The 25,902-nt window shown below is 27.7% G+C and overlaps 1 protein-coding gene across 2 annotated transcripts; it reads right to left on the bottom strand.

Annotated features, from left to right (window-relative positions):
* Window positions 1–1,930: 1,930 nt before the first annotated feature.
* LOC123266978 lies at window positions 1,931–22,002 on the bottom strand. Of its 2 annotated transcripts, XM_044731433.1 has the most exons (6): window positions 21,507–22,002; window positions 21,380–21,401; window positions 8,367–9,616; window positions 4,763–4,848; window positions 2,672–2,796; window positions 1,931–2,568 (listed from the first exon to the last, which is right to left on the bottom strand). In XM_044731433.1, the coding sequence occupies exons 3-6, from the start codon at window positions 9,428–9,430 to the stop codon at window positions 2,071–2,073; spliced, it is 1,773 nt and encodes a 590-aa protein (XP_044587368.1). In that variant the 5' UTR covers window positions 9,431–9,616; window positions 21,380–21,401; window positions 21,507–22,002; the 3' UTR covers window positions 1,931–2,070. The 2 variants fall into 2 exon arrangements, with proteins under 2 accessions (XP_044587368.1, XP_044587366.1); XM_044731431.1 differs by lacking the exon at window positions 21,380–21,401.
* Window positions 22,003–25,902: the final 3,900 nt, after the last annotated feature.

Consider the following 25,902-nt stretch of genomic DNA (forward strand, 5'->3'; position numbering starts at 1 on the left):
AATCTAAAAAATTTACTGTAAGAGTTTGAACTCTTCTGATTCAATAAATTATTTTTAAATTAATTTTTATATTTTTAAAAGTAATTAATCATTTACGGAAATTATTGTTAATAAACTTTAATAACATTGATTACTTAATAATAAATTTCGATAAATAAGAATAAGCAGATGATTCGACGCATGTGCAGTATAGATATCATTAATTGGGGCTAAGGTATGTCAATAATTAGATCAATCAGTTTTTTAACCTGCCAATAATTGGTGTATCCGGATACTCTATTTAATTATTTAAAATTAATTAGTAAATATCACTGATTATCATTTAAAAAAAAATTAGGAAAACGGTTAACCCTGAAGGCCATCCCTACAACTTCCCGCTAATTCCATACCTGAGCGCTTAAAATCGCATTTACGACGTTTTTGAGCTCTTCGAGCTCAAAAATACAATTTGTGTGTTGTTTTGAGCTCTCCGAGCTCAAAAAGATACCTTTTTTATGCTTTTGGGCTCTTAGAGCTAAAAAGTCTGATGGAAGTTTTATAGAACACTATTTTTTGAATTTTCAAACCGCAATAACTTTTGAATAAATAAACCGATTTTTACACGGTTGGCGGCATTCGACGTAGTTTTTTAAGCCTTATGAAAAATTTTCAAGTTTATATTGATCAAACTAGAAATTTCGGAGTAATTCCGAAAAAACACTTTTTTGGGTTTTCTTTCCTGCACGATATCTCTCGAACGAATTAACCGATTTTGACCGGATTAGCGGCGATCGACGTGATTTTTCAAGGTTAAGAGCTGATTAGTTTTTGGAGTTGATCGATAAAGCCGTTTGAAAGTTATTCCAAAAAAACCACTTTTGAAAAAAATTTTTTTTTTCAGTTTTTTTTAGATTTTTTGAAATCCATCGGTCCGAATCGATCCAAATTGTATCCAAAATCTAAGTTTGGATAAGCCTTTTCGAATGGCGCCAACCGCGATCGAATCGGTGGAGCCATTCAATAGTCATGAGAAATTTACATACTTACATACACACACACACACACACACACACATGTCGGGACATGGGTGTTGTCGGGACATGGGTGTTTTCGAGAGTATCTACACCGCTTTAAGCACGATGACTCTTCGGAGTGCCCGTCCTGCCCAGGAGCTGCTGAAGACGCGGAGCACGTCTTCTTTGTATGTCCTCGTTTCGATCCACAGCGTGAAGAACTGGAGAGGATCCTGAACCAGAGAATACAACCAGATTCACTAGTAGAAGCAATGTTGTCATCAGAAGCTGCCTGGAACGCTACCAACACGTTTGCAACAGAAGTCCTTAAAGACTTGCGTTCCACCGAAAGAAAAAGAGCAAATAGCAGAAGATAGAAGGAAGGTAGTTAACACCTTAGCCACCAGAAGGAAGAGCAGTAGCTAGATCCTCCCTTCACGAAGTAATGCCTGACGGCGGTTTCCATGAGGGATTAGAGGAAAGAAGGAAAAGGGGTTTAGGGTTTAGTGGGTAGGGGCGTTAGTGTCGAGTTTTAGTATGACGCTGCGTCGAGTCGCCACATATCCAGGCCAAACAGCTATGCCTAGAATCCGTAAAAAGGATTCCCCCCCCCTAAAAAAAAAAAAAAAAAAAAAAAACACACACACACACACACACAGACATAGTGACACCCTCACGGGGATAGTCAGGGAAGCTTACTGTGACCCTCAAACGTCGAGATCTGATGAAAACTCGATTTTTGTAAAACGGGGTAAAACCAATAACTTCCCGATTTTTGAAAATTTGAGATTTTCTTAGCGGGAATTTTAAAATTGATTAGTAAAAACATTGAGACATTACCACAAACAAAATTCAACGATATTGATATTTGATTGCTTAAAAAAAATCAAATCATAACTTTGTCTCTGTGTCAATAATTGGGGCTTTTACCTTAGATGTGTTTACCAAACTACCTTAATAAATTTAAAATAATAATAAAAGCAAAAAAAAAAAAATAAAAAAATACTATCGCCCCTGAAAGTTGGGCTCCAATTCAGGGACTAGAATTTCTTGACAGATTTAATAATAATGGCAAGAATCAAACCAGCGTGGACAATTCGTGAGGACTGTTGGTAGTTGCAGCACTGCTGAGGTCCAGAGTAGCCGCTGGAAGACCTGGACTCACGCTACCGCTGGCCTCGCGCTGCAGCAAGTGCTGAGACTTGTTCAAGGACTTGTTGATGGGGCTAGTGGGCAGCGAGTGATCGTCAGCGGGAGTCGCGGGGGGACTGGTCGTCAACACCCGGTGGTCCCCAATGTGATTGTGGGCCGCAGGACTCGCCGACAAGGTCGTCAGCAGAGCCGGGGACATCTGGGCCCTGATATCGTGGTGCTTGTACGGCATAGAGTGGTACTGGCCCCGAGGATGCCCGTGGACTGGAATCGCTCCTCCGTTTTTCGTGCAGTTTATGTTGTTCCGAGGCATTGTTGATGACAGACGCGTTTGCTGCTGTTGTTGAAGAGCTTGCTGTTGTTGCAGCTGGAGTGCTGCTTCGCACTGGGCTTGTGCTAGCTCTTTTACTGCGTTCGTCTTTTCCTGAGTAATTTTTTTTTTATTATTTATTATTTTTATTATTTTTATTATTCAGTTATTCATTCATTCATTTATTTATTTAAGGGTGGTGTAAATTGATACTCACTTTTTGCCATATAAAGACATTGTGGACCATAGCACAACCGCAGAAAATTATACCAAAGCCGATGAATACTGACATTATTATTGCGGGCGTTGAATGGAACTGGATGAATATATAAAGTATCATACCTGTAATTTTATTTATCATTATTATGATTATTGTTATTATTAAGAATCATAAAATTTTAATTTCATTTTTTAGATAGATACATTATTTAAAAAAAAAATTGAAAAAAATTGTACATGTATAAATTTAAAAAAAATTATCAGTGTCATTTTTATATTATATGTTTTAAAGTACAATTTTATTAATTAAAAAAGGCAAAAAAATTTAATCTGCTAATTTTTAGAATAAATTTTTTTTTTAATACTTTCAGATTATTATTATTATTATTATTATTTTGTGCCAATATTAAAAACAAATTGAAATTTAATAGAAATTGAGTAATATAATCTAATTCTATAGTAATGATAACAATAATAAAAAAATAATTGAATAAATGTACTATTGTATTCATGATTATTTTAATTAAATGAAACTTATATTTAATTTTTACTCTTATATAATTGAAAATGCAGAATTTTTCTAGTATATCAAATTTTTTCAGACATTTAAAGTCATTTTTTGAAAAAAAAAAAAAAAAAAACGCACTTTTAACATTAAAAACGCCAATTTCAAGTATAGTTAGAGCAATGACGTCATTTACTCGCGCCATCTGTTGAAATTTTAGTAAAATAATCGAACTGTAGTAACTTGATTCTAAAGAAAATTATTTGTAATCTGTAGAGATCATGTTTTAAAAATAAAAAAATTTTTTTCAAATAGAAAATAATTTAGTTTTATAAAAAAGAACTTAAAAATTTTGCTATCATAATTTTCAAATTGTTTATTATTATTAATATTATTATTTATTATATTTATAGGACACTTTTATTCTATTATAATTGAAAACGCAGAATTTTTTTGTATATTGTAAATTTTTCAAACATTGGAAGTTACTTTTGAGAAGAAACACGCTTTTAACATTCAAAACGCCAATTTCAAGTATAGTTAGAGTAGTGACGTCATTAACTGGCGCCATCTGTTGAAATTTTTGTAAAACAATCCAAATTTTCGTAATCCAACTATTGTAACTTGATTTTAAAGAAAATTATTTTTAGTCACTGCAGAGAATGTTTTAACAAAAAAAAAAATTCTTAATGAAACAGAAAATAAATAAGTTTTATCAAAAAGAACCTTAAAATTTTAATATCATAATTTTTAAATATTTTATTGTTATTGATATTATTCATTGTATTTATAGGACACTTTTACTCTATTATAATTGAAAACACAGAATTTTTTTAAGATATTAAGAATTTTTCTAACCATTGAAAGTTACTTTTGAAAAAAAAGTGCTTTTAACATTAAAAACGCCAATTTAAAGTATAGTTAAAGTAGCGACGTCATTTATTGGCGCCATCTGTTGGAATTTTTGTAAAACAATCCAACTATTGTAACTTAATTCTAAAGGAAATTGTTTTTAGCCTCTACAGAGAATGTTTTAACAAAAAAAATTGTTGTTTTAAATAAAAAAATAATTTAGATTTATTGAAAAGAACTTAAAAATTTTGCTATCATAATTTTCAAATTATTTATTATATTTATAGGACACTTTTACTTTATTATAATTAAACGCAGAATTTTTTTGAGATATTATCAATTTTTTCAGACATTAATAATTATTTTGTTGAAAAAAAACGCGCTTTTAACATTAAAAACGCCAATTTTAAGTATAGTTAGAGTAGTAACGTCATTTAGTGCCGCCATCTGTTGGAATTATTACAAAAAAATCTAACTATTGTGATTTGATTCTAAAAAAAATTATTTTTAATCCCTACAGAGAATTTTTTAACAAAAAAAATTTTTTTTTTAAAAAGAAAATAATTTAGTTTTATAAAAAAGAACTTTAAAATTTTTATTTTATAATTTTTTAATTATTTATTACTATTATTGTAAACTTTCTGAATTAAAAGAAAAAAAGATGAATTTTCTAATAAATTCTTCTTAAAAACTCTAAAAAAAGAAAAGGTAAGTAAAAAAAAAAAGAATTACCAGTAAGAAAAATAGGAATGCTGACAAAGAAGCCTCCTATTGCGCACATTCTGCTTACTGATGATTTTTCCAGGTACCTGCTCGTCCTACGATTGGAATAAAATTTAAAACGACCTTCCACTTGTAAAAGTAAAAATATAAAAAATGAAGAAGAAAAATACAATACAGTTTAAAAGAATCTCAGGAAATAAAAGTATTAATATAAGCAAGGAAGTTAAATGGTAAGAATAGAAAATAGAAAGGTCGATGTACCTCGAAGGGCAGTGTAGAAAATGTACCAAGTGTAGTAATAGCATCGTGAGAAATTTTTCTAGCGGTATATCAGTAGCTCATACTCAATATCATAACTAAGTAATACCATCTGGAATACCAAATTACACACACTTGTCTTGTTATCTCTTATCTCTCTCCTTAAATTAATAAGCAGTTAAGGTTAGTTAATATCATGAAAGTAAGAGCAGGCATTATGTAAGCTCTTAACAAACTCTGTTTAGTTAACTATACTTTGTATTATTCAAAAATGTAAAGTTATGAGAGGAAGAAGCACCAATTATCAATTATTAAAGTCAGTCCAATTATTGACACTATTTTATTTTAATATTTAGTTATTTAGAATGTTAATTAAAAATTATTGTATATTTTTATGCAATCTTTGGAGTGACTTTTTTAAATTCAAGAGTAAAAAATGGAAAACATTTATCAAATAAAAAAAAGGGTAAGGTAAAAGCCCCAATTATTGACACTATAAGAGACAAAGTTATGATTTGATTGTTTTTAAGCAATCAAATATCAAAAATTTCGGGTGCCTGAAGGAAGACCGAAGTTGTGTTGGCCGAAGTAAAAATTGTTCGAGAAATTCTATTCTTGGTGGAAGTCATTTTTTCTTAATTCAAATTATCATAAATACTTGATACAATAAATTTTTATATTTGATCAAGATTTTTAGATACTTTAGGGAAGCAGCGCCACTTACTTGAGCTGAGAAAAAAATTTTCTCACCTTGAGAAAATTTTTCTCTTGAATATTTGATACCCATTTTATATTATTTTAGCGTGCAATTATACATATTGAATGAAAAAAAATGATGAAATATTATTTGATCTTGCCATTTGACATGTTAATCAATAAAAATATTAATGAAAATTTACTTCTATCTTTATATTTAATTTTTTGGAGCAAGAGAGAAATTTTCTCAAGACAAGAAAATTTACTTCTATCAAGAACTAAATTTTTTGGAGCTTCGAGGCTGAATTTTCTCAAAACAACAAGATTTTCTTGACTTAAATAAATTTTCTTGGATCAAGATACGTATTTCTTAAAGCAAGAGAATTAATTTTGTTAGAATAAGTGAAATTTCTTGTGTCAAAAAAAAATTTTTTTTTTGCTCAAGAAAATAATTAGGAATAAAAATATTTTTTGGCTCAAGTGAACCTTTTTTTCTGTGTATCGTTGAATTTTGTTTGTGGTAATGTCTCAAGTAATGTTTTTACTAATCAATTTCTTTTTTTAAAATGATAATCAGTGATATTTACTAATTAATTTTAAATAATTAAATAGAGTAATGAACTAATAATTACACTGACAGAAGGATTTATTTGTATTAAAAAAATATTTGTTAATAGTTAACAAATCATTTATTAGAGACCATTTTTTAGTATCAAACAAATATTTCTTAGTATTTAAAATGATTTGTTTGTATTTAATAAATCAGATATTCATTTATTAAATATTAATAAATCTTTTTAAATACTAAGAAATATTTGTTAAGGACTAAAAAGTGGTCTCTAATAAATAATTTGTTAAATATTAACAAATATTTTTAACTATAAACAAATCCTTCTATCAGTATACATCTTTATATGGGTGATTCTCTGTAAGGATGTTTTTTGCTGTCCCAGGCATTTTTTTATTAGAAAAATTGTTATTTTGTTACTAAAAAAAAATTTATTACGAAAGTAAAAAAACATTTCTATTTGGAGCATTGAAAACTAAAATGAAATAAATTTTGGTTTTTTTGCTATTAATTCGTAAACCACCGAAATAACAGTCCCCTGGGCTGTCCCATTCCCAAAATTAAAACTTTAAGATTAAATTTTAAGTTATTCGTCCATAATATATAATTTTCTCCATAATGTTTATAAACTGACTTAGTTAACTAACAATCTTCTTCAATAAAAAGTATCGAAAATTAATTTGTTTCATTAAATTCATTAAACCAAAGTTTGGCCCAGGCATTTTAAGAACAGTCCCCTGCCAGAATTTCAAAGCCAAAAAAAAAATCCAGCGTGTTATTTTACATTTTGTAAAGTTTATAAGAATCTAATTAGCCTTAAGTTAATAAGCATAGGGCTGTTAGCGCTTTATCGGTATTTTATTTAGTGTCAAAGCACCATTTGTGCTGGAAATATGTGTCTGGACCACTTCAAAACTCAGCCCCCTGGCAACTATTTTTATTTATAAAATTGGATCCATAAGTCTTAATATTATTCTAATTAATGTAAACATTCATTGAGAACTTGAAAATTTGAATGCATTGAAATAGTTTGCTTGATTTTTCTCAATTTGATAAAAAAAACAGTCCCCTGGCAAACAGTCCCCTGTCATGGCAAAAGATACACAAATATCGAAAAAGCAAAAATTAAATCGGCTGTCTATCTATTATCATTAAGCTGATAATTTTGTAGCCCTTTTTAATTTTTTTCTAATAAAATCAAAAATAATTTGGTCGGACAATTTTGTACAGATTTAAGACGTCCTTACAGAGAATCACCCATATATATATATATATATATATATATATATATATATATGTATATCGGAGATAATATCGAGCTGGGTTTTCCTAGAGATAGGGAAATTCCCAATATTTTAGTTTGTCTGTTAGTTTTAAGCAAAATTGTAAAGCATAGAATATTTAATAATTATTTATAACTTAAGCCGATTATAATTTTTATGGTTATGGCAATGGGCTTGAGTCCGGAGTGACAATGGTCACCAAACGTAGCCGAGGTCACAGGACAGAAGTAAAAAGTATACAGTTAAAGATATCGACAGACAATGAGGGCTGTCGAAATATTTTTTGAGAGAAGAAGTACTTAGGGTACTGAGACGAGTAGTTCTTGTTGAGCATTGATCAAGTAAAGACATCGAATATATCCTGCTGACCCCGGATTCGTTCTCGGTCTCATTCCCCAACGCTTTTACCTTGTATATTAATTATATTTGGATAATTAATCGTAGTATTGTTTATACAAGTTAGCGTATATTTTAATTATTCTAAATTAATAAATAATTGAATAAACGAATCCAATGGACTGTACTAACGCCCCTAATAATGCTTTTCCGACATATATATATATATATATATATATATATATATATATATATATATATATATATATATATATATATATATATATATATTAAAAGTAGGGTCGAATACGTTTTACTTTGAAACCTGTTCTGGGAACTTTACCTTAAAAAAACCAAATCATAACTTTGTCTCTAATAGTATCAATAATATCAATAATTGCGCATTTATCTTATTTAAAAAAACATTTTGTTAATAATTAATTTTTAACAATTAAAAAAAGAAAAAATTTACCTGTTCTGAGTATACGCCGACTTGACAAGCTTCATAGCAAACAAGAACTGAATCGCGCAAACCATCAGACAGCACAAATTAAGCGACATAGCCAGCGCGCAAAGCGCCAGGGTGACTTCATAGACAATAGTATACTCCTCCGGACTGATAACACTGGAAGGCGCCGTAGAAACTGGAGAAATCCTCAGTAGAAAAATATGCGAGAGTATCGCCAGGAGGAGAGACACCAAACAGAGCAGCCCCAAGAAGGTGAGCATTTCTTTGACTCCAGATTCTTGATTATTATTATTTCTAGCGTTGCCTTGGCCGTTTAATTGATGACTAGGTCCCTTGAGACAAAAAGACGACCAGGAAGTGTCTTGGGTATGTAACGGGCCAGTAGTGGCCAAGCTTGGCAGAGAAACAGGTGCGTTAATAGTAGCAACAGGTGCTGGCTGCAAAGGGGACGGCGTAGCGCGACTCGCCAATCTTGATAGTCGTGAAATATCAAGCCCGCCGTTTGGCACCTGCGTTTGCGTTTGGATTTGACCATTATTGTGATGACCATTATTATTATTAGTATTATTAATAGCATTATTAGGATTAATATTAATATTATTAGTATTATTGTTAGAATTATTAATATTTTTCGGATTATAATTAATATTATTATGATTATTATGGAAGAGTTGATGATGATGATAATGATGATTATGATGATGATGATCTGGACTTGGACTGTCGATAGAATGCTTGGAGGCAGACAGAGCGGACAGGTTCAGCGCATTTAGATGATGCGAGTGGGTGAATCTCGCGGACAGGTTGTTGACACTGAGCTGCGAGTGGTTGAGCGGATGCCGGTGAACGGAAGCAGACTTCTGAGGATGAGACAGAGAAAGAGAAAGAGATGTCGAAGGATGGACCGAGTGCAGGGAGTCGTAGATCCCCGGGTCGCACAAGCGGTCGTTTTTCAGGGAAATCCCTCTAGAGGTCGTCGAGCTGGAGCCAAAGTGGCTAATCGTGGGGTAATCGTGGTTCTGGTTCCTGGAGCCTCCTGGCTGCCCGGACGATATGTGTTTCAGCATCGCGGGGACTCCTCACATTTCATTGCTGATTTTTATGGTGATGGTGTGATGGTGATCCAGTCACTTGCTCATGGTGTATTGTATTTAAATACACCCGGGCAAGGGAATTTACTCCGCCGGAAGAGGAGTGATTTAACGCGAGGTCTTTCCCACGAACTGGATCCCAGCATGTCAATTTTTTTCACTCTGCAAACAAATTAAACACGGGTTATTATTTTTGTTGTGGAGAGTTTTGGTTATTTTGTGGTAATTAAGGAACTAATTAGAGTTTTTTGGGTGTTGGGTATACTGGTTGGATTATACTGCAGATTTTATTTATAAGGAAGATTTTTAGAGCCGGAGAAATTGTGAAATTACACGAGAAGATTTTTATGTCTGCTGAAAATTACGGATTGTAAATAGAAAATTTTTGAGGTTTTTAAAAAAAAATTTTTTAGTAAAATATTCTAACAAATTTAATTATCTTTTTTATAGGGTAAAAGACCCAATACCGGAACGACGAAGGGTACATGACTGGTTTTTATTACTTAGAAAATATTCAAATGGTTCATTAGTAATAATAATTCATCCAATCATATAGAATAAACATGTAGTTACACGAAAATAATTAAATTTATCAATTTTGTCGAATTTAATATTAAAAAAAAACATGTTTTTTGAAAAAGTCTAAAAGACCCAGTATCGGAACAGCTTAAATGCCTAGTCCCAATACCGGAATATGGTTGACCCAATACCGGAACGATAAATAAAACTAATTTTTTTAATCTAAAGAGTCCGCTTTTCGTAAGCTGAATTAATTACAAAATTAATTAACAAATCATAATACTTTATGTGAATTTTCCTGAATTTATAAAACTAATTTATAAAATGTTATCTTCGACTTAACTCTCGGCATGCTACTACTACCTATAAAAAATTAAGCAGTTAAGTCAGAAATCAAATGACATGTATGCATAGTGAAACTAACAATAATCATTTAATATTAAAAAATCAAATAAATTTTTACTAAAAATCAAAAAAAAAAAATAAACGACTCGAGGTTATACTTGACGACACTTATGTAAAAAAGAAAATTTCAAAACAGAAATTTGCTTTTGTTCTTCAAGTTAAAATTTACGAATATTTGAAGCAATTTTTATAATAAAATTACTTTCTGTATTAAATGTTATTTCACAAAAACTTTTGTTGTTGTGCTTGATGTAAACAATCAACACAGTATATCGTAAATGACTGTTCCGATACTGGGTATTAGCTCATTTCGAGTGCACCAATAGACGAACAGTAAATTTTAAATAACAATAGGGTCTTTTTTGTATTATCAATTAATTGCATCGAATTCTTAGTATTTGTATTAATACATAAAAAAAAAAATTTAGTGAAAAGTATTTCCATTAGGTTTCTATGAGCTTAAGATCATCGAGTGATTTCTTAGCAAAACCATTAAGAGACCTTGATAAGTCAGAAATCTAAGACTATTGACATCATTAACATTTTTTTTCAATATTTCAAATATAATTTAAAGTTTCATTCATATTTTATTATGTAAAAAAAAGATTGAGGTTTCTAATAAAGAAAAGTTTGTTTAATTTGATCGAGTACGAGATAAAATATAAAAAAGTTTGGAAAATCCAAAAGTGCACGCCTCATAACGCTCATTAATTTTTTAAGAAAACAATTAATTGTGTAATTGATTAAAAAAAAAAAAAAAAATTATAATTAAGTAATTTCTTACAGAGTATTTTTTATTTTTTTTTTTAAACATCGGCGCCCTTTTTTCTTGTCATATGCGCACGCAGTTTAAAAAAATCTAGCTTGATCAAGTGGCGCCATAGTTTCCACGTGACAAATAAGAAAAGTTCGTTTGGCTTTGTACGGTTGTATCGTAGTGAATTTTAATAAAAATTCAATTTAAAAAAAAAATACGTAAACTAGGCCACTGATATGAAATACGGACCCAGTTCATCGAATTCTTAAAATAATAAAAAAAGTCCGGTCTTGAAATATCAATTTGTTCGGGAGTAATCGTTGGTACATCCAAAATGGGGTGACATCCGGACGTCCACGTAAAATTTTTTTTTTCAAAATAGTAACTTAAAATGATTTTAGAAAGTAAAAGATGGTTTAATTTTAGTGTTTTTTCGGTGTACATCTACTTATATCATTGTATAAGTGTAGTATGCTTGTGATAGAGGCATTTAAAGATCACAAAATTGCTTGAACTTGACGAGTCGAGTATAAAGCACAACCTCACGCGCTTCGCGCTATGAGGCGTGCAATAATAATTGTCAAATCGTTCTGGTTTTGGGTCTCGTTCCGGTATTGGGTCTTTTACCTTAGCAGAGCATTTTTTTTTTTTTAATTTTTATTTGTTTAGAAGAATAAGCTTTGGTGTATAAAATATTTATTTATTTATTATTTTGTGATAATTGTTTTAATTAAATTTTTTGGCTATTAAAGTACCTATCAGGTAAAAGAGTTTCCAAAAATTGTTATGAAGTTAATTTTTAAAAATTTTTACATTTAATTTTAAAAAACTGGAAATTTATGAATTTTATAAAAAAAATTTTTAAGTACATTTTTTTTTAGGGGAGAGATACATGTAAAATTTTTTAAAAAACAAAAATTTTTTTTTTTATCAATAGTTAGCATAAATCTGCCCTGTCATAACAAAACGACGTATCTCGAAAATTATATTTCGAGAAAATAGCGTATAAAATTTTTACAGAATTTGAGTACAATTTAACAGAAAAATTCATTTTTGCTATGACAAAATGTTGTAACTCGAGATACGTTTTTTTATCTTGAGAAACTAATCCTCATTTTGACAAATTAATGAAATTGTTACGACAAAACGCTGTAACTCGAAGAATTAAATGTTATATTAATTTCCAATGCAAAAAAGATACGTTTTTTTTTTCATTTCTTTTATACGCACATTTAATAAATATTATTAGGATAATTAATTAAATTAGTAAAATTTTGATAATACCCTACACTGATAGAAGGATTTGTTTATAGTTAAAAATATTTGTTAATATTTAACAAATCATTTATTAGAGACCACTTTTTAATCCTTAATAAATATTTCAGTATTTAAAAAGATTTATTAATATTTAATAAATGAATATTAGATTTATTAAATACAAACAAATCATTTTAAATACTAAGAAATATTTGTTTAATACTAAAAAGCGGTCTTTAATAAATGATTTGTTAACTATTAACAAATATTTTTTGATACAAATAAATCCTTCTATCAGTGTATCATATTACCAGTGTTCATTACCAGTGTATCAGTATCAGTGTTATCAAAGATTACTAAAAAAGTTCTCAACCGATTCTAATGAAACTTGGTACGTACCTTCTATGAAGTATTAGCTTCTAGTTAAACCAGAAAAAAGCCGAAAAAATTTGTAAAATCTACTATTTTTTACCCAAAAATCATCGGAAAAAAGGGTAAAAAATCGAACTTTTTTTTCTAAGGCCTACAAATCTGGAATTTTTTTACTTTTTTAATTTTTTATAGGTTCAACTAGAAGATCAACTTATCAGTAAGGCAGCCGATTTGAAAAAAATTAAGAAAAAATTTTTGTTTCTGGTATTTGAATACATGATGAATGGATATACTGATTCTCGAAAAGATTTATTCATTCTAAATTTTTTAAACCTTCAAAAAACGGCCAAAAATAAGTCAGTTACATGTATCGCCCCCCTTAATAAATTTATTATTTATAAATTTAAAAAAAAACTTTTGGACGTCTTCGATAAATATTCTCTTGCATTGATAATTTTTTTTTAAACAAAAATTATCTATCAATTTTTTATTATTCAAATAAAAAATTCTAAATTTTAAGAAAACTATTTATAAATTTAGATGTTAATTTAATTATATTAAAATAGGTCTTTTATAATCCAACTACACTAAAATAACTCCGTAATTATAAATTAATTTTTAAAAACGCTCATTATTATTTTTACGCCGGGTAAAAAAATATGTTTTTTTAATTGAGAAAATTTTTTCTGTTAAAATTAATGAAAATTGTTATTTTTAAAATGAGTTTAAAAAATTTTTAATTCAATTTTATGCATATAAAAATTTTAGACCGTAAAACTAGAAAAACTGGTATTAAATAAAACTTAAATTAAAAAAAAAATAAAAAAAAATTTTTGAATGAACATGTACTTTAAAATAACTCAGTATCTAATTGTTGAAATAGGATACTTATAATATATAAACCGTAGCCGGAAGTCTTATGTTTTGAATGATACCATGCTTTAATTCATTTTCTTTCTTTACAAGAAAAATATATTTTTAGAAATCGTTTCGATCTTTTGTGCTCAAGAACGTGACTTTTTGAACTTATTATTCCGAGAACTTGAAAAACTAAGGTACCAGCGGGTAATAAGGCCTAAGCTAGTCAACAGATACTTGTGATAAGATAAAAAATCCAGTTTAATCAACAAGTTTTCATATTTATTTTTATTCGGGTAGATTTTCTATTAAATCTATATTATTAAGAGAATAAGAATAGATAAGAATAAAAATTTTCAAAGTTTCAGATCATTCTCACCGATAGTCATTTTATTATAATAAGTATTTAGGCTGCATTCGAAAATACTCTTTCTCTAGATACATAATTAAGAAATGACCTTTTAACTCGTGAACTATTGACATTTTTAAAGATATAAGCTCATCCCGATGTTACACTCATCGAGACCTTTCATTTGAGTACCCACATCATTTTTTCATATATTTTATATATATATATATATATATATATATATATATATATATATATATATATATATATATGTATATATGAAAAATATATAAAAATGCATGTGGGTACTAAAATGAAAGCTCTTGATGAGTGTAACATTAAGATGAGCTTACATCTTTAAAAATATCAATAATTGAGAAATGACCTTGTATCTTGTAAAATATTGACATTTTTAAATATATAAGCTCATCTTGATGTTACACTCATCGAGACCTTTCATTTGAGTACCCACATCATTTTTTCATATATTTTATATATTTATATATATGTATATATGAAAAATATATCAAAATGCATGTAGGTGCTCGAACGAAAGCTCTTGATGAGTGTAACATCAAGATGAGTTTATATCTTAATAAATATTAATAATTAAGACATGACATTTTATCTTGTGAACTATTAACATTTTTAAAGATATAAGCTCATCCCGATGTTACACTCATCAAGATTTTTCATATATTTTATATATTTATATATATGTATATATGAAAAATATATAAAAATGCATGTGGGTACTCAAATGAAAGCTCTTGATGAGCGTAACATCAGGATGAACTTATATCTTTAAAAATATCAATAATGAAGAAATGATCTTGTATTTTGTGAACTATTGACATCTTTAAAGATATAAGCTCACCTCGACATTGCACTCATCGAGACCTTTCATTTGAGTACCCACATGCATTTTTATATATTTTTCATATATACATATATATAACATATATATAAATATATGAAAAATTGATGTGGGTACTCAAATGAAAGCTCTTGATGAGTGTAACATCAAGATGAGCTTATATCTTTAAAAACATCAATATTTAACAAAGTACAGAGCAATTTAACAACAGTCATTATTTAATAAAGCAAAATTTTATAATTTTTTTTATCAATCCAAAAATGCATACAATTATAAACAAACTTGGTATTTTAAATTTATAAATAAAAACTTTTCTTTAATATTTAAAAAAAGTCATTAAAAAGTTGAATGTACATTTATAAATATTTATACATCCATACATAGATGCTTACAAGACTCAAACATAAATATTTACAAAATTATTAATAAATCTCTTGTAGTAGAATTTTACAACCAAACTAAAGCTGAATTAAAAATAACAAAATTTCTGATTTAAAATTTCTAAAAAATAAATTTGAAAGTTGATTTCTTCCCTTATGACCGGTAGATAGTTCGGAAGAGGAAGCACAGACGTCTGTCTCTCCCTCGTAAATGAGGCTGAACCCCCAGAATAACACGAAAGTTCTTTGTTCCAGGTCGACGGCTGATATAATGACTTTAAAAAAAGTAAAGTTGAGCCCTCAATAAATACATATACACACAGATATAATACAAAATAAAAGTTATTACATACGAGAAAACAAGCTCGTAATATAAAATGGACTTGTAGAAACGGGTTTCAACGACAAGGTATATCAGAGCACACGGCAATGGATAAAACAACGTTATGTTACACTACTATATACAATATACAAGTTACAGCACCACACCGGGTAGGGAACGTTGCTCTACAGAGTTACAGAGTATTGCTTACTTTATTGGTGATGGTGATGGTGATCTTACTCTAAGCTGCCCACAGGAATGTGCCTTCACATCCACAATCCACATATCCACTCCTCTATTCACACATCCTCCACACCATCCCATCCCGTACTACGACTATTCCATACCAGCTTACCAGATACCAACCATCTTAATCAATTATTACTCAATACAGGAAGCCCGATCAACGATCGTCAATTTCGAATTCTTAAAATTCCCAGTTTGTTATTTTATAGTGACTTACGTTTAAGTTAACTAAACTGTTACGGTGATCTTCACTTAGTTTTTTAAGATAGTATTTGGCTTTATAAAAAAAAGTTTGAAATTTTTGATAAATTTCGAATCGTCAGATTGATTCAGAAATTAAAATTATGATATTAAAGTTAGCAATTGAAAATTTTTTTATTTTATTTAACAAAAAAATTTCTTCCAAAAATTAATTCAAATAAATTGCATTTTTAATTTTTTACAATATTTACATGTCAATTTTTTTTAATAATTTTTTTTGTACTATTTTATTTTTTAAAAAAATTTTAATGTCATTTAAATGAGCAGTCACTTGAAAATTTTTCAATTTTATTTAACAAAAAAATTTATCCCAAAAAAGAATTGTATTTTTTATTTTTTTAAATTTCTATGTCAAATTTTTCTTCTATTTTTTTGCCATAATTTATTTGTTAAAAAAATTCTTAAATACATTTTTTTTAACAAAAAATTATTTTTTAAAAATTGCATTTTTTATTTTTTAAAATTTCTACACGTCAATTTTTTCTTCTAATTTTTTTTGCCATAGTTTATTTGTGATAAAATTCTTAAAATTTGTTATCTTCTATCGACGTTCAAATTAACTAAAATTTTACATGATCTTCACTCAGTTTTTGAAGATATTAGTACTTGGCTATATAAAAAAAAGTTTGAAATTTTGGATAAATTTCGAATCATCAAACTGATTCAGAAATTAAAATTATGACATTAAAGTTAGCAATTGAAAATTTTTTAATTGTATTTAACAAAAAATTTAATCCCAAAAATAATTTTTAATAAATTGTATTTTTTATTTGTTTTAATTTCTATACATGTCAAATTTTTCTTCTAATTTTTTTTTGCCATAGTTTATTTGTTAAAAAAATTATTAAAATGATAAAATATCTTCTAAATTAATTTTCATAAAAATTTTTTTTTTTTTTTTTTTTTTTCAATTTTAATTAATTTAATAGTCGCACAAACAGCATGGTCATGAGACGACTTCAAGATTACAAACAATACTGAATAATTATAAATAATATTTAAAGAACACAGAGAAAATAATAAAATAAATATTTTAAGCAATTATAAATGCAATAAAAATTTTGAACCATAATAACTGAAGTGAAATAATAATAGCTGAATATTTGGAACTACAACTTAGAAATTAGAACCATATTATACTTTTGAGAAAATTTTTAGCGACTTTAATATGTTTATCACTTCCTGAAGGTTCTTTTCACCACTTAGGTCTTGGACAGGTCCATTGGAGCGGTGTTGAGTGGACATTTGGCCAGTATGTGGAGTATTGTTATTGGTACGTTGCATTTTAAACACTTGTTGCAAGTCTTTCGTGACATTATTAGTGTGACCTATTCTTAGGCGAGTAATTATGGTTTGGATTCTGCGATTTGATGATTTTGGGGGGTACTTAGCATACATTAGCTCTCACTTGGTGTAATAATGATTTGGAGCTCTTTCAATTTCCATTTCAAAATTTTTAACAATTTTTTTTGTCAAAAAAAAATATATTTAATAATTTTAAGAATTTTATAACAAATAAATTATGGCAAAAAAATTGAATTGTAAAAATTTTGAAAAATAAAAAATGCAATTTTTTATAAATAAATTTTTTTGTTAAAAAAAATTTTTTTTAATTGTCAACTGATAGCTAAATTAAATGAAAATTAATTTAGCATGTATTTAATAATTTTAAGAATTTTATAATAAATAAATTATGGGGAAAAAAATTGGAAGAAATTTTATAAAAATAATTTTTGACTAAATTTATTTAAAAAATAAAATGAAAAAAATGGTCAAGTGACAACTAACGTCATTAAACTTTGAAGAATCTCAGAAGAGCACTCAGCATTTCAAAATAGCCGGAAAAAAAAAAAAAAAAAAAAAAAACCTGAGTTCCATCAACAACTCCGATTTAAAAAGTAAAAATCACGAATTTCTCGAAGCATGTAATTTAAACACCCGAGAAAAATCCATCTATCACCATAAGCACAGCAAGTGCTTCTTACGTCTTACGGATTACTACAAGTAAAGTCCAAGAATACAATACAACCCGGGTGGTTTAAATTCCCACACTTTGGGACTTGAAAACTCATCTTATTGTCATTTAGGATCCAGGTTAGATTCCGGCTCAGCTTTAAGGAAACTATTCCCAGGAAAGAGGAAAGATGAAAATCTAGCAAACTTATCGATTGGATTTGGAGAAAAGTTTAGTCACGGACAGGAACTAGATTTATTTATCTAAATACCGTACCGACTGAAATTAAACTCCTGACGGCCCTGAAACTACAATACAAACGTTAGCCGACGTTTTTAATTTTTTTATTTTTTTAAAATTATTATTAGAACAAAAAAAATATTTTTTTTAAATTGCACTTACAGTTGTTAAAATTTTTCAAATAAAAATTAATTTCCCTCATATTTAATAATTTCAAGAATTTTATAACAAATAAATTATGGCAAAAAAGTTGACATGTAGAAATTAAAAAAAATGAAAACAATTTTTTAAAAATAAATTTTTTGTTACAATTAAATTAAAAAATTATCAAATGACTGAAATTTTAATGTCATTTTTTTAAATGAAAAAAAAAAATTCTAATAATTTTTATGACATTAAAATTAGCAGTCACGGCAATTTTTTATTTTTATTTAACCAAAAAATAAATTTTAAAAAATTGCATTTTTAATCTTTTACAATTTCTACATGTCAATTTTTTTGTAATAATTTTTTTTTGCATTATTTTATTTCTTAAAAAAATTCTAAAAATTATCAAATATCTGCTACTTTGATTTTTATATCTTTATGACATTAAAGTTAGCAGTCACTTGACAATTTTTTAATTTTATTTAATAAAAAAATATCTTCCAAAAAATGATATTTAAAAAAAATTGCATTTTTCATCTTTTATAATTTTTACATGTCATTTTTTGGTCATAATTTATTTGTTACAAAAAGTATTAAAATTATTAAGAAAATAAATAAAAAAAAATTTCAATTTTTTATAAATAGTTTTTTGGAGCAAATTTATTTATTAAAAAAAATAAAAAAATAGTTTACTGACTGCTAACAATAATTTCATTAAAATTAACTAACATTTGATAATAATCTCTAAAAAATTTTTTTTAAATCCAAAATTTTGACTTAAAAATTTATAAAAAAATTATGACATTAAAGTTAGCAGTCGCTAGACAATTTTTTAATTTTTTTTAATAAATAAATTTGCTCCGAATTATTTCTAAAAAATAGGATTTTTAATTTTCTTTATTTTCTAAATGTTAATTTTTTTCCTCATTTTCTTTGACATAATTTATTTGTTAAAAAAATTCTTAAAATTATAAAATATCTGCTAAATTAATTTTCATAAAAAAATGCTGTCAAAAATTAAAAAAAAATGAATTTAAATTAATGTAAATAAATTTGTAGAACTTATTTACTCATAAATAAAAAATAGTCAATTTTAAAATAATTTTTTTGCACTTATTTATTAAAAAAATTCTAAAAATTATTGAATACCTGGTATTTTAATTTTAATAAAATTTTTAATGACATTAAAGTTAGCAGTCGCTGGACAATTTTTTAATTTTTTTTAATAAATTAATCTGCTCTAAATTATTTAAAAAAAATTGAATTTTTTAATTTTTTAATTTTCTAAATGTTAATTTTTTTTCTCATTTTCTTTGACATAATTTATTTGTTAAAAAAGTTCTTAAAATTATAAATTATCTGCTAAATTAAAATGAAAATTAAATTAGCCGATTTTTAAAAATCTTTATAATTTATTTTATTGAAAAATAATTTTTAAAAAATTAAAAAAAAAAAATTTTCACATGTAGAAAATTTAAAAAATTATACTTGGAATTTTTTAAAAATAGTTTTTTAGTTCTAATTTTTAAGAAATAAAAAACATAAAAAATTTTGGAGTGTCGGCTAACTTTATATTCATAAATTAAGGTAGTACCCTCGCGACTTCCGTCGTCAAAAGTTTGTGCTAGAGTGTATGGTACATATACTTTAGAGTCATTATTGACAAGCCTAAAACTTTTTGCTGTTTATGTACTTATTTTAGCCAATCACAAACGAGAAACTGATCGTTTGAAAAGTCTGGCAACACTGCGTGAGCGTTAAGATATTTTATAGTGGTTATACTGTAGTGTTTTGGACTAACTGTAGATTAACCTCTGTTTTGACACATGCGTTTATTTATTTATTTACATACATTTATTCGGAAATATAATTACAATGTCTGAAAAATTGACTTATAAAGGACGATTCATAAAAAAAAGTCCTTGAAAAACGACAGAAATCACTAGCAAATATGCAAATAACAAATAGAAAAAAAATAATTGACAATATTGTTTTGTTTTTTCAGAAAAATCAGTAATTGAATTTTTATGTTGATGTATTTACGGATTTTAAATTTTAGTATTTTTATTATTTCATCTGACTATTATTTTTATAACTTATGAAAGATTAATATATATTATTATATTCAACTTATTAACTTTTGAATTTTTATAAATATATAAAAATACTTATTTTCATAAAATAATCATTGTTACTTTTTTTTAAATAAATAAAATTAATAACTATAATGTTACACTTAAAGTAAATTAAACTTTTCAAATTTTTCAGCGCATGCGCGTCTCATATTTTTCGCGGCTCACAAACCTTGCGTTGTGGCCACAGTTTTATTAACGTATCCCCTCCTCCGCTAAAGTCTGGTAAATTTTTTCATTACTTATTAATAAATCTCTCTGAAACTGTGTGGTAATTATCAATGAAATTATTTTTAAAAAATTGTTTAGTTGTTAGTTAATGTTACTCTAGTTTTTTAAAAGAATCCTAAGAAAAGTTTCTGAGATATAAAAATGTTTGTAGGTAAACTTTTCGATATCCCGTATACCGCAATGTAAAAGAGCGTTCAAAACTCAAACTTTGAAATTAAATATCTCTGAAACTAAATGGTCAAAAATTTTCAAATTGCGCCAATCGACGCAGAATTATATGAATATTAATCTGCCGAAGTTAAAAAAAAATCCTAAGAAAACGACTCTGGCGAGGGTACTACCTTAAATGACAAAAATTTTCAAAAGTCGGTTAACTTAATTTTGATCCTGAAACTATAGAACATTATAGGTAAGGTCCCAGTACATATAACACTAACAGTTTAAATACTAATACTATCTATATCTTAGACATCTGTGTATCTGTGCATACATACCAACCAGCACCCATCAACCAACATGTAGGTATAAATTTACCAATACCAACGGCAACTACCGACTACGACCTACGGGCTGCTACGGGCTACGGTCATTATTTACAAGAGATACAAAATGTCTTACCTCGTCCCACATTCTTGTAACACTTAACAACAATTAAATAATTTAACTTCTTTAATTTCAAAAAATAAAATCCAAAGTTTAGTAATTATTTATTTTAAATAAACTGACTGATGAAAAAAAAACTCACTTGATTTAAAAACTTCCTTTTTTGCAGATAAACTTTTTTCGCGCCTACGCCATCGCACATTCCAGGTGTACCCGGCTATTTATTTATTTTTTAAAACTTTTACACTTAAAACTGATAATAATTACAATCAATTGTGATCCAGGTTATGTTTTTTAGTAACTGGCAATAATTATTGTATTAATCAATTATCTTGAGACACTAATATAATTATAAGCACCACTGAGATTACTCCGGCAATTAAATTTTACGCAGCAGATGTATCTTGGAGTTGTAAGTGTGGACGTAATTTGTTTTGTGTGTGTATATTTTGGTGAGTATTTATTATGTATGTGCTTGTAGATTGATGCACAATAATGTGATGAATATTGTTTTAGATTAAGAGCACGGCGAACAAGAACGGCAACGCTCCGCTGACGACTGACTCGGAACTGGCCAGAAACCAAGCTCAAGCTAAGTTGTGTGTTGTGTAGTTTGTGCTGTTAGACTGTGAAGTTGTGTGCGGCAAATGTATGTACTCCAACGGTCGTTTCTACCCCACTACTACTGTGTTTTTTTATTAAAAATTATTTACCAGGTATTTATTGAATTTTAATTATTTTTTTGAAAAGTCAATTTTTATGAGGTTGAAGTTAGCAGATACTTGACAATTTTTTTATTTTTCTTGAAAAATAAACTAGGCATAGAAAATTATTTATAAAAATCTTATTTATAATTTTTCAGAGCTTCTAAAGATGAAATTTTTAAATAAAATTTTCTTGCTATAATTTCGCGTTACTAAAACCATAAGGGCCGTGTCTTGGGATCTATAAAAAATTAAAATTTTGCTTTATTAAATAATGACTTTTATTAAACTGCACTGTACTTTCTTAAATATTGATGTTTTTAAAGATATAAGCTTATCCCGATGTTACATTCATCAAGAGCTTTCATTTGAGTACCCACATCATTTTTTCATATATTTATATATATATATATATATATATATATATATATATATATATATATATATATATATATATATATATATATATATATATATATATATATACATATGTATATATGAAAAATATATCAAAATGCATGTGGGTATTCAAATGAAAGGTCTCGATGTGTGTAGCATCGGGATGAGCTTATATCTTTAAAAATATCAATAGTTCATAAGATACAAGGTAATTTCTTAATTATTGACATTTATTAAGATATAAGCTCATCCCGATGATACACTCATCAAGAGCTTTCATTTGAGTACCCACATCATTTTTTCATATATTTATATTTATATATATATATATATATATATATATATATATATATATATATATATATATATATATATATATGAAAAATATATCAAAATGCATGTGGTATTCAAATGAAAGGTCTCGATATTGTAGCATCGGGATGCTATATCTTTAAAAATATCAATAGTTCATAAGATACAAGGTAATTTCTTAATTATTGACATTTATTAAGATATAAGCTCATCCCGATGATACACTCATCAAGAGCTTTCATTTGAGTACCCACATCATTTTTTCATATATTTATAAATATTATATATATATATATATATATATATATATATGTAATACATGAAAAATATATCAAAATGCATGTGGGTATTCAAATGAAAGGTCTCGATATGTGTAGCATCGGGATGAGCTTATATCTTTAAAAATATCAATAGTTCATAAGATACGAGGTAATTTCTTAATTATTGACATTTATTAAGATATAAGCTCATCCCGATGATACACTCATCAAGAGCTTTCATTTGAGTACCCACATCATTTTTTCATATATTTATATATATTATATACTAGCCGTCCCCGCCCGCTTCGCTGGGCGAATTGTACATGATTGTAATTGTAATTAGTTTAATTTATAATTTTTTTTTTTAATTTTTGATTTTTGTTCTCTAATTTTTTTTACATTTATTTTATTTATTTTATTTATTTCAATTCTACAAAAAAATCACCTTCATATAAATTTAAACATATATTATTTAATCTAGTCGCATGATCATTCATAGATGTAAAAATTGATCTTTCACTTAACCAAATCGTTGATTTTGTTTTTAAATTTTTTATGTCGGGATAAACATTATTTAATAAATCATCTAAATTATTTACTATAATTCCGACACCAGTAGGTATTTTAATTTGACCATTTTCTTCTTCAATTTCTCCATTACCAATTTTTAAAAGAAGACTCGAAAATTCTTCAGCGTTCACATGACAATATAAGTGAGCTCTCATGTTTTTTGACAATGATAATAAATTCAACTTTGGCCATAAAAAAGACGACTTTAAACATGCATTAACTTCATCAGCTCTGGTACCACGTTTGACAACAGGTAATGTCTGACGGAAATCACCCGCTAAAACCAATGTCATACCACCCATATCACGTTTATCATTCCTTATATCTATCATAGTTCGATTTACTGCTTCCAAAGCTCGTTTATGTGACATTGTACATTCATCCCATATGATAACAGAACATTCTTTAAAAACTTTCGCGGCTTCACTTTGTTTGCTTATATTGCAGATCGGAGAATCATCAATATTTAAGTTTAATGGTAATTTAAATAAAGAATGAGCAATTCTTCCACCGGTTAATAAAGTAGCAGCAATTCCTGAACTTGCAACAGCCAATGCAATCTTTCCACTGCTCCGCACTTTGGCTAACAATAAATTTAATAGAAAAGTTTTTCCAGTTCCTCCAGGGGCATCTATGAAAAATAATTTACCTTGATTCTCATTTACGCTTTCTAAAATTTTTTCATAAACATTTCGTTGCTGATTAGTTAATTTAGGTTCATTTTCAGTAATAAAATTTGATAAACTTTCAATATTGTAATTAGTTTCTTTATGATAATTTCCCCGCAAATAGGTTCTGTTTGTTCTTACAGGAGATGTGAAGTTAAATTCATTTAATGTTTTTCCTGATATTGAAAATAATTGATCTTCAATTAGTATTAACGCTTCATTGTAAATTTCATTATTAAAATCGAGTTGATTGTTATCATTATGTCTTCTGAAACGATGTAATATATCTTCAGACATTGCATTTCTGTATTTCAACCATAATTGGATAGGCTCCGTAACATGGCAAAATCCTAAGATGATAACGAATAAATTTCTTAGATGAAAAGGCATTTTATATATAGTGGCTTCTTCTATTGCTTGATCCCAATGGTCATCATTTTCTAATAATCCGAGTGCTGCACAGGCAGCTTGAAAAGATTTATGAATTTGATTATTAACCGTTTTTAATGATTGGAAAGATGTAGGTCCACGTATTTTATGAAGTAACATTCTTAAACAATAACATTCAAAATTGTTAGGGTGTACTGTATAAACTCTACCCAAAGCATTACTTTTTTTAATTTCAGGATAATTAGGAACATTTTGACCTATTTTTCTACGTTTAAATACATGAAGACGCCAAGTGTAATAAGCAGGTACTTCACTATATAATAAAGTTTTAGCAAAGTCATCTTCAGAACATAATTTAAAAAACTCTGTCAACGTAGTTTTTGGAGGCGATACCGCAAAATGTTGTATATTTGTGTCATTATTGAAATAAACTCTTTGACCGTTTTCCAGATGAACTGCTAAATGAACGACTGTTGGGTCTCTCTCATGAATCGGAAAACCTAATATCCTCCAAACAGCTTCTGAGGAACTAATGTATCGACCCGATTGAAAAATTTCGATTTCGTTATTTTCATCGTTAACCGAATAAGTGGATTGGTCACTTCCTTTGTTCATGTATTTACAGATATATTTAACAGATTTCGCAGAATTACAATACTCGACGTTAACGTGAGCTTTACATAATCTTGATAGTAAAGGGTTATACGGTACTATCCATCGATTATCCACCTCAAATTCACCTAATTGAGTAGGTATCTTTACAGTAAAACCACCATCAGATGGACTTCTTCATCTACATTTTGGATAATTATCATCACCGGTTTGAGTTTCCTGAAGTAATTGGTTAGGAAAATTTTTTGTACATTTTCCATCACTCATACATTGACACCGAGGATTTATTTGTCCACATGGACCATGTATCATATTATTCTTAACAACTTCAAATAAAATTGGATCTGTTTTTGGATTAGGGATTTCTGCACTAATGACAGTATCTATCTGTTCTGGTTTAATTTTATCTTTCAGCCATAGTATAATATGAATGTGGGGAAGACCACGTTTTTGCCACTCAACAGTATACATATAAGCTAATGTTTCTCCAAATATACGTTCTTTCGTTATTAAATTAATTAATTTTTTTACTTTTATCCGGAATACCCTAGCTATTATATCATGACGATCTTGAGATTTTTGTCCTGTAATAAGTTCACTTACTATTTCACTCCATTTTGGAT

Source organism: Cotesia glomerata, linkage group LG6 (genome assembly GCF_020080835.1).
Source record: "Cotesia glomerata isolate CgM1 linkage group LG6, MPM_Cglom_v2.3, whole genome shotgun sequence".
Taxonomy (NCBI): domain Eukaryota; kingdom Metazoa; phylum Arthropoda; class Insecta; order Hymenoptera; family Braconidae; genus Cotesia; species Cotesia glomerata.